The sequence below is a fragment of the Lacerta agilis genome, chromosome 5, assembly GCF_009819535.1.
Source record: "Lacerta agilis isolate rLacAgi1 chromosome 5, rLacAgi1.pri, whole genome shotgun sequence".
NCBI lineage: Eukaryota > Metazoa > Chordata > Lepidosauria > Squamata > Lacertidae > Lacerta > Lacerta agilis.
This window is the reverse complement of record NC_046316.1, coordinates 47,160,255-47,172,265: the sequence shown is the minus strand read 5'-3', so window position 1 is coordinate 47,172,265 and position 12,011 is coordinate 47,160,255. Positions and strand designations below refer to the sequence as shown.

General features: G+C 42.0%; 1 protein-coding gene across 4 annotated transcripts in view; it reads left to right on the top strand.

Moving 5' to 3' along the window:
* VWA2 (von Willebrand factor A domain containing 2) overlaps positions 1-12,011 on the top strand; it is a 34,129-nt gene that overhangs the window by 1,403 nt on the left and 20,715 nt on the right. For all 4 annotated transcript variants that reach the window (XR_004426644.1, XM_033149625.1, XM_033149623.1 and 1 more), the window contains exons 3-4: positions 7,195-7,256; positions 9,052-9,126. Coding sequence is in view for 3 of the 4 variants with exons in the window: in XM_033149625.1 (XP_033005516.1) it covers positions 7,205-7,256; positions 9,052-9,126 (127 nt within the window). In the remaining variant the exon portion in view is untranslated. The remainder of the gene's footprint in view (positions 1-7,194; positions 7,257-9,051; positions 9,127-12,011) is intronic.

Sequence of the window (12,011 nt, the reverse complement as noted above, 5' to 3'; positions counted from 1 at the left end):
GGAGCAGCTGTGAAAAATGTAGCTGCTGGTCTAACTGAATCAGAACAATGAGTCGATATGTTAAGGCAAGGCAGAAATGTGGCCCCCATAAGGAAAGGGATGTAGTGGTAGGGCAGGGGTCAGCAAACTTTTTCAGCTATGGGCCAGTCCACTGACCCTCAGACCTTGTGGGGGGCCAGACTATATTTTTTGGGGGGGAATGAACAAATTCCTATGCCCCACAAATAACCCAGAGATGCATTTTAAATAAAAGGACACATTCTACTCATGTGAAAACACGCTGATTCCCGGACCATCCGCGGGCCACATTTAGAAGGCGATTGGGCCGCATCTGGCCCCCAGGCCTTAGTTTGGGGACCCCTGTGGTAGACCATAGGCCTTGTAAGCCCAGTTTCCTAAATTCAACCATGGCACTGCCAGTTAAAATCTGGAACAGGTAACATGCCTGGAACAGACATGAAGCCTGAGACATTGGATTGGCATGGGAGATGTTAGGAAGAACAACCCATATGCCAGTCCCACAAAATGGTCCTATGTAAGATGTGCAAAGGGAAAACAAAATTTATTCCGTTCCCTTTAATGTAAGCCTAGCCTGTTCTTTATATTCCCTACCAGTTTATCGCTTTCTCTTTTTTCTTGACCTAATCAATCAAAAATTGCATTGATGCCTCAAGGATATTTATATATTTTTCATGGATCTCGGTAGGGTGATTCTGTGGCAGAATGCATGGGGGAGTGAGTGGCCCATTGTAATATTTTTTTAGTTGGACCAATGCCAACAAACTTACTATCCACAAATAATTGACCATCTTGTATGCACAGTAAAACAAGGCCATGACGTAGCTTTCAACCCTCCCTGCTATAATAAGGGAATTTCCCGCAAAAAAGGGAAAGGTTGACAGCTATGTGACTACTATGGGTTGGATGGTTTAGTGGGGATGTGCATGACACTAGTCCACTGGGGTAGGATCTCATTAATTTTTCTGAAGAGCTTTCAAGGCCTTGTTATGATCAAAAGGTAGCAAATATAGGCCAGATCGCTATCAGCTGATCAATGATTATATGACTCACCAAACAAGATGTGCACCTGCTCACCATTTTGCTCTTTGACTGCTCTTCTGTTAGCCCTAGATGATTCCAATTTCATTAAGTGTGTAATTATCTGTAGCCATGAATTCTGTATCTTTTGTCTCAATAGGCATTTTAAATGTGATGTATGTGAGTTGTTGTTAGGCTAATTTTTGTATAAGGAAAGAAAGAAAGAGCATTGCCCTAAACATGTTTATTCAGAAGTAAGCCCAACATGGGAGTGCATAAGATTCCAACATAAGTCTCCTGCATAAGTACAGGTGAAACTCAAAAAAATAGAATATCGTGGAAAAGTCCATTTATGTAAGCAATTGTTTTCCTTAGCTACTGGAGTTTAATATATGAGATACACTCATGACATGCAAAGCGAGATATGTCAAGCCTTTGCTTGTTATAATTGTGATGATTATGGCGTGCAGCTGATGAAAACCCCAAAGTTGAAATTGTTAATTTGGGGTTCTCATCAGCTGTACACCATAATCATCACAATTGTAACAAATAAAGGCTTCACAAAGCTTGCTTTGCATGTCATGAGTCTATCTCATATATTAGTTTCACCTTTTAAGTTGAATTACTGAAAGAAATGAACCTTTCCATGATATTCTAATTTTTCGAGTTTCACCTGTATCAATAAGCTTCTTTCCTCATTTTGCTTGCCTGTTTGGCTGCTTCATTGTGAAGATTATGTATCTTTGGACTACTCCACCCATTTTACAGCCGCAAACATGAGTTTACCGGTACTTCTGTGTGCAGGAGGAAGTTGCATCAATCCTTGTGTTATATACACAGTAAAATATTTGAGCGCATGTGCATAAAACACCATGTGAAGCTGCCATACAGTAGCAGATTATTATCGGAACAAGCAGCACATGCTTACAGTTTGGATACCTAGTGATGTTGAATGTATTTACCTCCACACACAAAATGGACAAAAAATACATTTCAACATCCCACCAGGACCACAAGTTTGGCTTCATTCAAAGTTTGATTAACGGGGAAAGCAATAATAAGATCCAAGCCGAGGTGTGATTAAATAGCAGTGGAATAGCATATACATGTGTAAAACTAGACCTTCCAAGGATTATATGGGGATTCCAATTTGTTTATGCGTATTTTGGTTGTGACAGGAGCTTGCAATAAAGGGCTGTTTCTTGAGTGGTTCTTTCTATCTGAACCAAATGAACTCTTTGCTCAAGAGTTTTAGAACTTGTCAACCAAAGCAAATGTAAGCCTCCCTGACTCACCTGTTCCACCTCAGCTTTCATGGTTTGTAATAGCAGGTGTATCTAATTCAATTAGAAGGCTTAAAATAAATTGAAGTAGGTCTCTTGCTTCAGCTAAAATGGTACTAAATAAATAGGAACCAGCATTTGGTCTGTCTGTCTAAAATTAAGACTAACCAATTTGCATTACAAAAATGTAGCTTTTCTCAGTTCAGAATTGTTCATGCTTATCCTCAGCGTGGTGTTTTCAGTCTATATTGACTCTCAATCCTGCCGTCTATGAAATTTGGTGTAGTTACTTGATACATGTTTGAAACCTGTCCCCTTGACTAGGCTGTCTGTGCCTTTTCCTACTTAACATATGCCCAAAGTGAATGTAGAAGGCAGTGGTGATTGCAGTCTTGGCGTACGCCCACCCACAATGTCACTGGGCAGGTCTGGATACATCCTTCCCCATTGCCTGGACAACCTACTTTTGTTTTCAATTGGACACACTGTGGGGTAATCAAACTATGCAGAATCAGTCTACAATGAACTTTGACTTTCAGAATGTCTTAAGAAGCACTTTTCATGGGGCAAATAAATATGCAATACATCTAGATAGGAAAAAACCAAACTCAATCTCAGCTGATTCTAGAATAAATGCAGCCATAATCTGCATCTGCAAAAAGAGCACAAAAGCTTGTATTACTTGTTGCACCGGCTCTTTATAACAGCTGACATAGGTCCCTTTAAAACAATCAGATTCTTTTTAAAAGCCTGTTCTATATCTAAGATTTCATTATTATATGAGTGTTCTTTCAGTCCCTTGCTGCAAGGAGAAGTAGGAGGGCTTGAAGTCCAAGCCTAATGAGCCAGCTTGTTGTATGTTGGATCCATATCAAAAGGGAGGCAGTAATTAATTAAAGCTGTACCTACTGCTTGACACTTTCTAGTGATTTATTCCAACCCCCTTTTTTTGGCAACACTTGTTGAAAGGCCTGTTGTTCTAGGCAAGTACACACTTCAACTATTTTGATGATTATGTCTGCTGGGGAGAAGAGTTAAGCAAAATCACTATGAACTGTGCTCTTTAGAATTCTATGTAGTCACCTACTACATGCCTGCCCTCTTGGCAAATGTAGGATCAATTCACCCAGCTAAGAATGTGAGTTGAATTTAGGCATATGATGCTCAGATTTTTAGGTGCTTTGGGTTGTGTTTTAGTGTGTATAACTGCCTGCCTGTCTTTCTTAGGTAATAATAAACATACACAGAAACTACAAAAAGCAGAAAGGAGGAGTTGTTTGTTTTATTTGACATTAGTTGCTTCCTACAAAATAGTCTTTAAGCGACATACAAAAAAGTTAAATATCAACTTAAGGAGCCATTTCTAGATAGTAAATCTCCAGTTTGCATGACTTTTTGAAATCTGGTTGCATGGGCTGAGTTTGGGCATGGAGTGAAGCAGATCTATGGTTATATATTTCATTGCCTCATCATTTTTTGAAACATTTGTGTTAGGAAAGTTATAGTGTGTGTTCTAAAGAGCAGGAACTTGTGACGTGGTGAAACATTTGCATGGGCACTTTGCTCATACTTGATTCCACATAATCTCTTAGGGTTGTGTGAGCTGGCTTGAAACTCCCTATCCTTCACACACTTTGATAATTGTCCTAATCCCTCTCAGTGCTCTTGTTTTTTTAAAAAAAGAATCAAAAATCTGTACCAAAGTTGCAACTCTAAACACTAAACTACCGACAGATATTAATGTCCAACCTTCTGTGTCAACATGAAGAAGATGGCATAATCGAACAAAAAGTGTACAATGGTGCTTTTGGTTTTACATCTCAGAGGCTACATTTTCAAACTCCACTTACCACAAACTGCTCAACCTTCTTTGTACAGTGATGCATATTTTGCCCAGTTGACTTGCAGCACATGTTTCCATTGGTGTTATGTATTGGAAGCCACAAGTGTTAGTAAAACATCATACAGTAACTCCATTTTTTCCTGTTCCTTTGAATGGTTCTCTGCGGAAAGGGGAAGGAGGACCATAGCCCATCATCCCTGACCACTGGTCCTGTTAGCTAGGGATGATGGGAATTGTAGTCCCAAATATCTGGAGGACCAGAGTTTGCCTATGCCTGGCTCAGAGCATCTGTGTTCTTGGTTGTTCCCCTTCAGCTGCATTCTTGGTGGCTGCCCCTCAAATACAAGCAGGACCGGTGCTAGGGCTTCTTGCGCCCTAGGCGAACCACCTTCTGGCGCCCCCGCCAAAGCCTGCTTTAGCGGGAGGTGGGGGGTGGTGGAGAGGCAAGCAGCAGTTTCTCCGCTGTAGCAGAGAAGCTGCTGCTAGCCCGTCCCGCCCAAGCCTGGCCAGCACCCCCTCCATTTTGGCGCCCTAGGCAATTGCCTAGTTCGCCTAAATGGACACACCGGCCCTGAATACAAGTTATGGATAAGACCAGACTAGACACATGAGGCAGTTATTTCTCAGAGAGACGTGGTACCCCACTTACATATAACTCAGAGGTGAAATCTACTTTTTGCACAAAAATAGAGTGCATTGAGGAGGGGAGCAAAACCTGTTCTTCTCTGGCCTTGTTTTGCTGCTGTCTGTAGGTTTAAGCCAAGGGGGCGGATGAGGGTGGCATCTTTTCCAACCCAGGGCCCATGTTTCCTTCTGGGCAACCTTCCAGGGAACCACATGTCAGGAGTGGGCAGGGCCAGAGACAAAAGTGTGTGGAGAAATGAATATAAATGTTGCATTTGTATGTAGTTTCCACACATGCTCATTTACACCTCTCTAGCCATCACCCAAACAAGTAGAAGTTTGAGGCCACATTTCAGCAGGCAAAATGTACTTGGGAGTGCAAAGTAGGACAAGTAAGAGGTGTGGCCAGGGAAGAGTTCTGAGGGCCAGAAAGAGGCCCAGAGGGCCACAACGTTAAGAGCCCCTTTCTGGCTTAAGCATTTATTTTTCTGCCCATATCAGAGCTGGGCTTGGGGGTAGACTGCTTAAAAGAAATGGAGACACTCCCATCCCTGATTTATATAGGAATAGGGAAAACACACGCTTAAGGTATTATATCTAGTTTGGCCATGTGTGTTTATAATAATATAATACATATACACAATATTAATACGTATTATAAATGCACTTCAGGCTCCTTTAAAACTTTTGCACAGCTATTGTTCCATTCACAGCTATGAACATTCAGATCCTTTTAGTGATACGGATATTTGTAAGTACTGCCTAATAAGTTTATTCATAAGTGCATGCTATGTTTGCTGCTTTCAGTTTTTCCTTTGAAAGAGTAAAGAGGGGCAGCTGGGTGAAATAATTTCCCTTGAGAAATCTGAGATCTAAAGTTGAGATAGGAGTGTCATGAAAACACCCTTATCTCCCAAAACTTTGTGCTATAGCGTCATGGTCGACTCACCTGCCAGGGCATGTGGGGACTTGTTCATGTGTTTCTGGGAATTTACAGTCAAGCAGTTCTGGAGTTGAGTGTGCATTTGTGCGGAGTGGAGAAATATAATCTTACTGGCATGTACCAGGAGATGGACTGGAGAAAGAGGGAACCAGAGCCATTTGAGGAACTCTGTTGTTGTTGTTGTTGTTGTTGTTGTTGTTTGTTACCTTCATTTGGTTAAACAAGGAATGGGGAACCTGAGGCCCTCCAGTTGTTGTTGGACTACAACACCTGTGCTCCTTGGCCATTGGCCATGCTTGTTGAGTCCAATGGGAACGGGAGTCCAACAGCATCTGAAGGGCCACAGCTTCTCCATCCCTGGGTTAAAAACAGAATGACCTGTCCTGTAGAGAATCAGCCCTTTGAGCATTAATTATGTTTCTAAAATATAAGAAACTAGGTATACAAGTGTCTGGCAAATGTCCAGTATTCAACTAGTAAAATAAGAGGTGGTGGGATTTGAGTCTCCATAGAAAGCATGTGACCTCTGACATAGGGATATGGACTGTGGTTGGCAAGGAGAGGTGCTTGTGCCTTTTCAAACGTGCTCTGCTTGAACAACCAGTGTGTAGATGCAAAGAACCACCTTGGTTCATACATGGTATAGGAAAATGAGGTTCCAGGGCATCCCAAAAGCCTCAGGAAATATTTAGGGGCCAAACACCAGCAGTCCTATGTTAAATATGTTTCTACTGTTTTTAGTTCTGACATTACCTTTGGCCAAATACCTGAAAGGATTTTAATCACTATCTCAGGCTGTATCCAAGGAGCTTGATGTAGCAAATGCTGAGTTCTCAGCTGGCCTTCCATTAGGTATTGCCAGGCTAATCTACTTGCCTCCATTGTTAGACCTATACTGTGTGACATCTTTCTTTCTTTATATATCTAGTCTATCTTCAGCAAGAGATGCTGATCCGTAGGCCTTAATATGCTGCTTCCCAGGATTCTAGTGTAAAGCTTGCTATTGAAAAACAGTGCTGAACCTGAGGAGCTCAAATTAACCTTTGTGAGCTGGTAGATGGGGCATTATATATATAGCATAGCACATGATTCACAAACAATAGATCAAGACTCTCCAATGAGTCATGGCAGCCTTACGTCACCAAACTATAGTTTCCATGTAGTTTAAATGGAAAGTTTTAGCTACAGTAAACTTGGGCACTAGCCAGCTAGATAGAGGCCAGATCTTTGTTTATGCAAAAAATGTCATTGCTGTTTAGAGCAGCATAAGGAGGTTTATAAGTAGCTCATAAAGTTAAATGGTGCTGATATGTGACGTACAATCAGAAAAAATGGATCTGTTTGCAGTTGTATAGTGTGCACCAGCTGCCACTAATACCATTTGATAGTCAGGATCTTAAAAGTCAGATAATATGTTTAGCACCTTTCCTAGAAATAATAATACGTGTCTTTTTACCCCGCAGTGCTGTCATCATGAGCCTCTTGGTGTGGCTTACGTCCGCTTTCATTTTTCTGTTTTCCCAAGGTAAGTTTACAAGGTAAATAGTCGTGGGTGGAATGTGGTGTCCTGCAAAATCTGCCCTTTTGAACACAGGAGAAAGTTGGTGGTGGTTGCAGAATAAGGAATAAGGCTGCATCCACTTAGGCACAAATTTGTATGGTACTTGTGCATCAGCTCCACACAGATGTTTAACCAAATCATATGCTGTGCTGTGCTGGGCGAGCAATATCATTGGTACAAATCTTATAACAGCATTTGTGTGGTGTCCAGACTGGTATAAAACCAGGTCACTCTCTTTGTTCTTTAAGATGATAATAATAATAATAATTAATAAGTTACAACATGCCACACAATCCTTCTTTCTGATCCTGTTGTCTCACAGCAACAGGAATCAAGCTGACTCACCTGGCCAAACTGTTGCTAGCCAAACCATTGCTTACTGCAACACACAGGAGGGTGAGAGTTCCCCGAGAGGAGATCACACTTGCTTCACACCTCCTCTGGTTCTCCTGCTGCTGTGCTGCTGCGAGCTTAACCATGGTTTGGTTTAGGGTGTCATCCAAACCTGGGCTTGTGATTTGTTTTGCTGGAGACAAGCCCAGGTGTGGATGACAAACTAAACTTAACTTGAAGCATCTCAACAGGAGTGGGAACAGCAAAAACAAGCTGCAATCTCATTTTTGGGAGCCTGTATGCGTAGGACATTCATATGCCATAGTTTGGCATGGCATTATGTCTAAACCTTCTCAAAGTTCTAGTTTATCAAGATCTGTCCGGACGGCCCAAGCAAGACCTACCAATATGTGAGCCACAAAACTCTCCATTGAACCCCATCAAACAAACTTTATGCTGTGACCTGGTAAAGTTTTAAAATGATTAAAAAATATTTGCAACGGTAAGGAAATTACTCAATTTATGCACTGGTACCAGTCAGATTTAAGTCAGCTCCGTCAATTCCATAACATTTTGTTCAGTGTTGAAGAAATGTGGGTGGTATTTAACTCAGAGTAAGCCCAATGAAACTAATGAACATGACTGCTATTAATTTCAGTGGGTCTACTCAAGAGTAAAATTTAGTTGAATACTGCCTAGTATTCTTTAGTGTCTTGTGTACCTTGATAGCCTTTCTACAGCTGAAAAAGCTAGATTATTGTGCTTATCGTATGACCATTTTGTATCTTTAAATGGGTGCCAAAGATAAGGTTACCAGATTTTTTTTCAATGAATCCGGGGACACTTTTCAACTTCAGTAGGAATGATAGGATTTTGTCAGGGGACTGATTTGTAAATCCGGGGACTATCCCCGGGAAACAGGGACGTCTGGTAACCTTAGCCAAAGAGAAAGTGCACAAGCTATCCTGTCCTCAGGGGTGGAGGAAGGGGGGTGCGGTGGGGCAATTCGCCCCAGGTGTCACCACTGGGGTGCGTGTAACAAAATGGTGGGCGGCACCCACTGCGGAGCCTGCAGTGCACCCGAGCCACACATCTCTCCTGGGAGTGACGCAGTGGCTTGGGCGTCCGCAGGCTCTGCACTGCCCCAAATGGTCTGCCCGCGGCCTCCCCCCCCCAGCTGTAGGGCGGCTGAGTGGGAGGAGGCAGGCAGACTCCTCTGAGGCCCCGCGGAGCATCCTGCCCTGGCTGGCCCCGCCCCTGGGTGCAGGGCACGTGCGCTGCCCGGGTGCCTGATGGGTTTGCTCCGCCGCTGCCTGTCCCTATCCTGATATTTTCTGGAAATCATCTGAAAGTAATGCTTTAAAGAGGTTCTGTTAAAATATTTTGGTAATAGCTGGTTAACCGTGTTGACAACTTGATTTTACAGCACTTGTGTCATGGAGCATCCAAGAACTGCACGTCAGCCAGGAAATCATTGAGAAAATTTCAGCAGCTGGCCAGCGTGAGTGTTTTTTGTTTGTTGCACAAAAAGCTATTGCAATGCCCAGTTCTCCCGCCTGCAGATTTATACCCTTCATTATGTGATCAACATATTTTTATTCACCCAGGTATTTAAAATAATTTCTGGTCTTTGACTTTGAGCTCCTAATGTCAGTTGTGCAATTTATTCTATATTTATGCTGCCATGCTGGCTTGATCTGCAGGCTGGGAAGTTTTTATGTTGCTCTTTATCTGTTTGGTTCTGGGATTTTAATGTTGTATTTTATTTTCTTGTGAGTTGCACAGAGAATATGGTCTAAAATATCGAAAATAAATTAAACAATAAGTAAACCAACCAATAAAGAAAGAAAGCCAGAAGACCATTTGGTGCAGTGGGGAGGTGAACTTGGGGAGAAGAGCGCCTGTGGAAACTGTATGGTTTATACCCATTAATAGTGTGTTTCTCTATTAGTAGGGATGTGTGCTTGACACCTTTGGCTGTGCAATCTGAGTATATCTCTTTTTTCCTAGCAGATTAATTTCAGCTATAGTATTATCCTCTGTTGCTGAAACATCTCAGTGTTCCAGCAACCGTTTAATGAGGGGTGCAGTGGACTATTGCCAGATAGGAATTAACAAGGTTACTGTATAACATGACTCAGTGGCTTTCAGTGGAATGCTTTAAAACTTTCAATCCCTTTTAATCTGTTTTTAGGGGGGGGGGCAGGACTGATTTCAAATCCTTTTAACTAGGCAAAAATCGAAGCCAAAGGGGATAATGATGTGCTGTCCTGGAAGACAAAGTAAAAGAGAGAGGAAATCAAGAATAAATACATGGCTGTCTTATTTAAAAATGCAAATTTCTCATTCCTTGCTGTGTGAACTGTTCCTACTTGTTTTTAAAAATTAGTCCAGTTTTTATATATCAGGAGGAGTTAGGATGGGTTACAACGGTTTAACAGGGGGGGCTGTAAAAACAAATACACCATAATATGTAAGTTACGTAGGATTTAAATTGACCCACTATGCCTGTTGAATGTCAAAATCTTTTATTATTAAATGCATTTTATCTGCAGGAGGGTTTCCCCTGCATTGAGGGGCATCTGGGCCATACCACTGGTCCCATTCACAGATGGTGCAGTTCCAGCCTCCTACTGTTCACAAGTTGAGTCTGGAAGTCTGAGCAAGGAATCCTATGCATGCAGACCTCCATGCAGTGCGTTTTTTCTTTAAAAAAACAACAAAACCTTTTAGGGGTACTTTCATTTTCCTACTCATATTGAAATACTGCCCCTCAATTTAGATACACAAAATGTTTGAGGGTATGCGTACCCCTGTGTCCCCCCTTTATGCAAAGTACAATCCTACATGATGGGTAGTCCAGGTCAATAAAACCCTACATGCATAGAAATCATAGGGTCCAGGGAGATGGGGAAAGGGTTTGGGCCATCATGTGAAGGAGTCTCTTGGAATAGGCCAAACAAAAATATAGGATGTAGGGAATTCACAACTGGCTTCCCCAAAGTTTGCTTTTACTTAAAACCAGATGATAGTGGAACTCTGAATTTGATTGGAGCAGTATGGAGCAAGGCGATTTAACTCTTTCCTTAATTATAGCATTTTTTGTTACTTTATTAGAATAATGTGTGTCCCACCTTTTACATCTACCAGAGTAGGACTCTGAGAAGCTAAGAACATTCAAGAAACAACAAAGCAATCATTAAAAAATAAAATGGGGAGGGGCAGAAACAAGACACAAGAGGGCAGGCAGATAACCGAGAACATCATTATCTGCTTAAAATAAGCAAGGCTAATAAAAAGCCGTGCTCCTCTACTGCACACAGCAGCTTGAGAGATGTGGATTGAACACTGGGCGGGGTGGAAATGCTGGCAGGACCCCCCTCTCTTGGTGTCACTGTTGTAATCAAAATTAAGACAACCATATCTCCTGCATGGCTGCTATTAATAAACATAGCAATAGAAACTTTAGGAATGCTGATCTTAGATTTCTCCCACATATAATGGAATTTGGCCCATATAGCCTGGGGGAATATGATTTGTAAGATTCCATTTCTGATTTTGCCCATTGTCTCTGCTGTAGTTGGGCTTTCAGTAACTGAATCTCATAGCTTTTCTGTGCACTGTTTTGAGTGCTGTTTACTTGCTGACATTCTTACTCCCTATTTATCAGTGTACAGTGGTACCACTGGTTCATGAGCAGAACGCAACATGAACCGTCGTGTCTGTGCATGTGCACGGCGCGGCGTAATTCAGTGCTTCTGCACATGCGCGAACCGCTGAACCCGGAAGTAACCTGTTCCGGTACTTCCGGGTTTGCCACGTTCGTATCCTGTGACGAACGCAACCCGCAGCTATCGTAACTAGAGGTATGACTGTAGTCCTTTTTCTTTCCTTTTATTTTTAATTAAAAAAAAACTAATTTCAGGGATGCAGAATCTTTACAGTGACTGAAACAAATGTTTTCCAAATTTCCAAGGGCATGTTTGTGCTTTGCACATTTTCACAGGCCCCTCCCTGTAAAATGAAAGGACAACCTTAGCTTAATCCAACTCTCTGACAACTTGAAGCTTCTACCTTGGCTCACAAACACTCCCAGCAACTAGTAATTGCCTTGCAGGCAAGCTTGTGCGTGCTCAGGTAACACCAGGACATGGTCTCAGGAAAACCTGATGCTAGTATGAAACTGACTCCGTGAAACTTGTTTCAAGCAAACCGCAAGTGTTTAAACTTATGGATTTAATAGAATCTTAGAGCCGCAAGAGACTGTAAGGATCATTAATGCCAAGTCCCTCAGGCAGAATGCAATGTACCTAAATCATCCTTAACAAAGCTGTAAAGTCAAAAGAGGCTCCACAACATCTCGTTTGTGTCTTTAAATAATAAGAG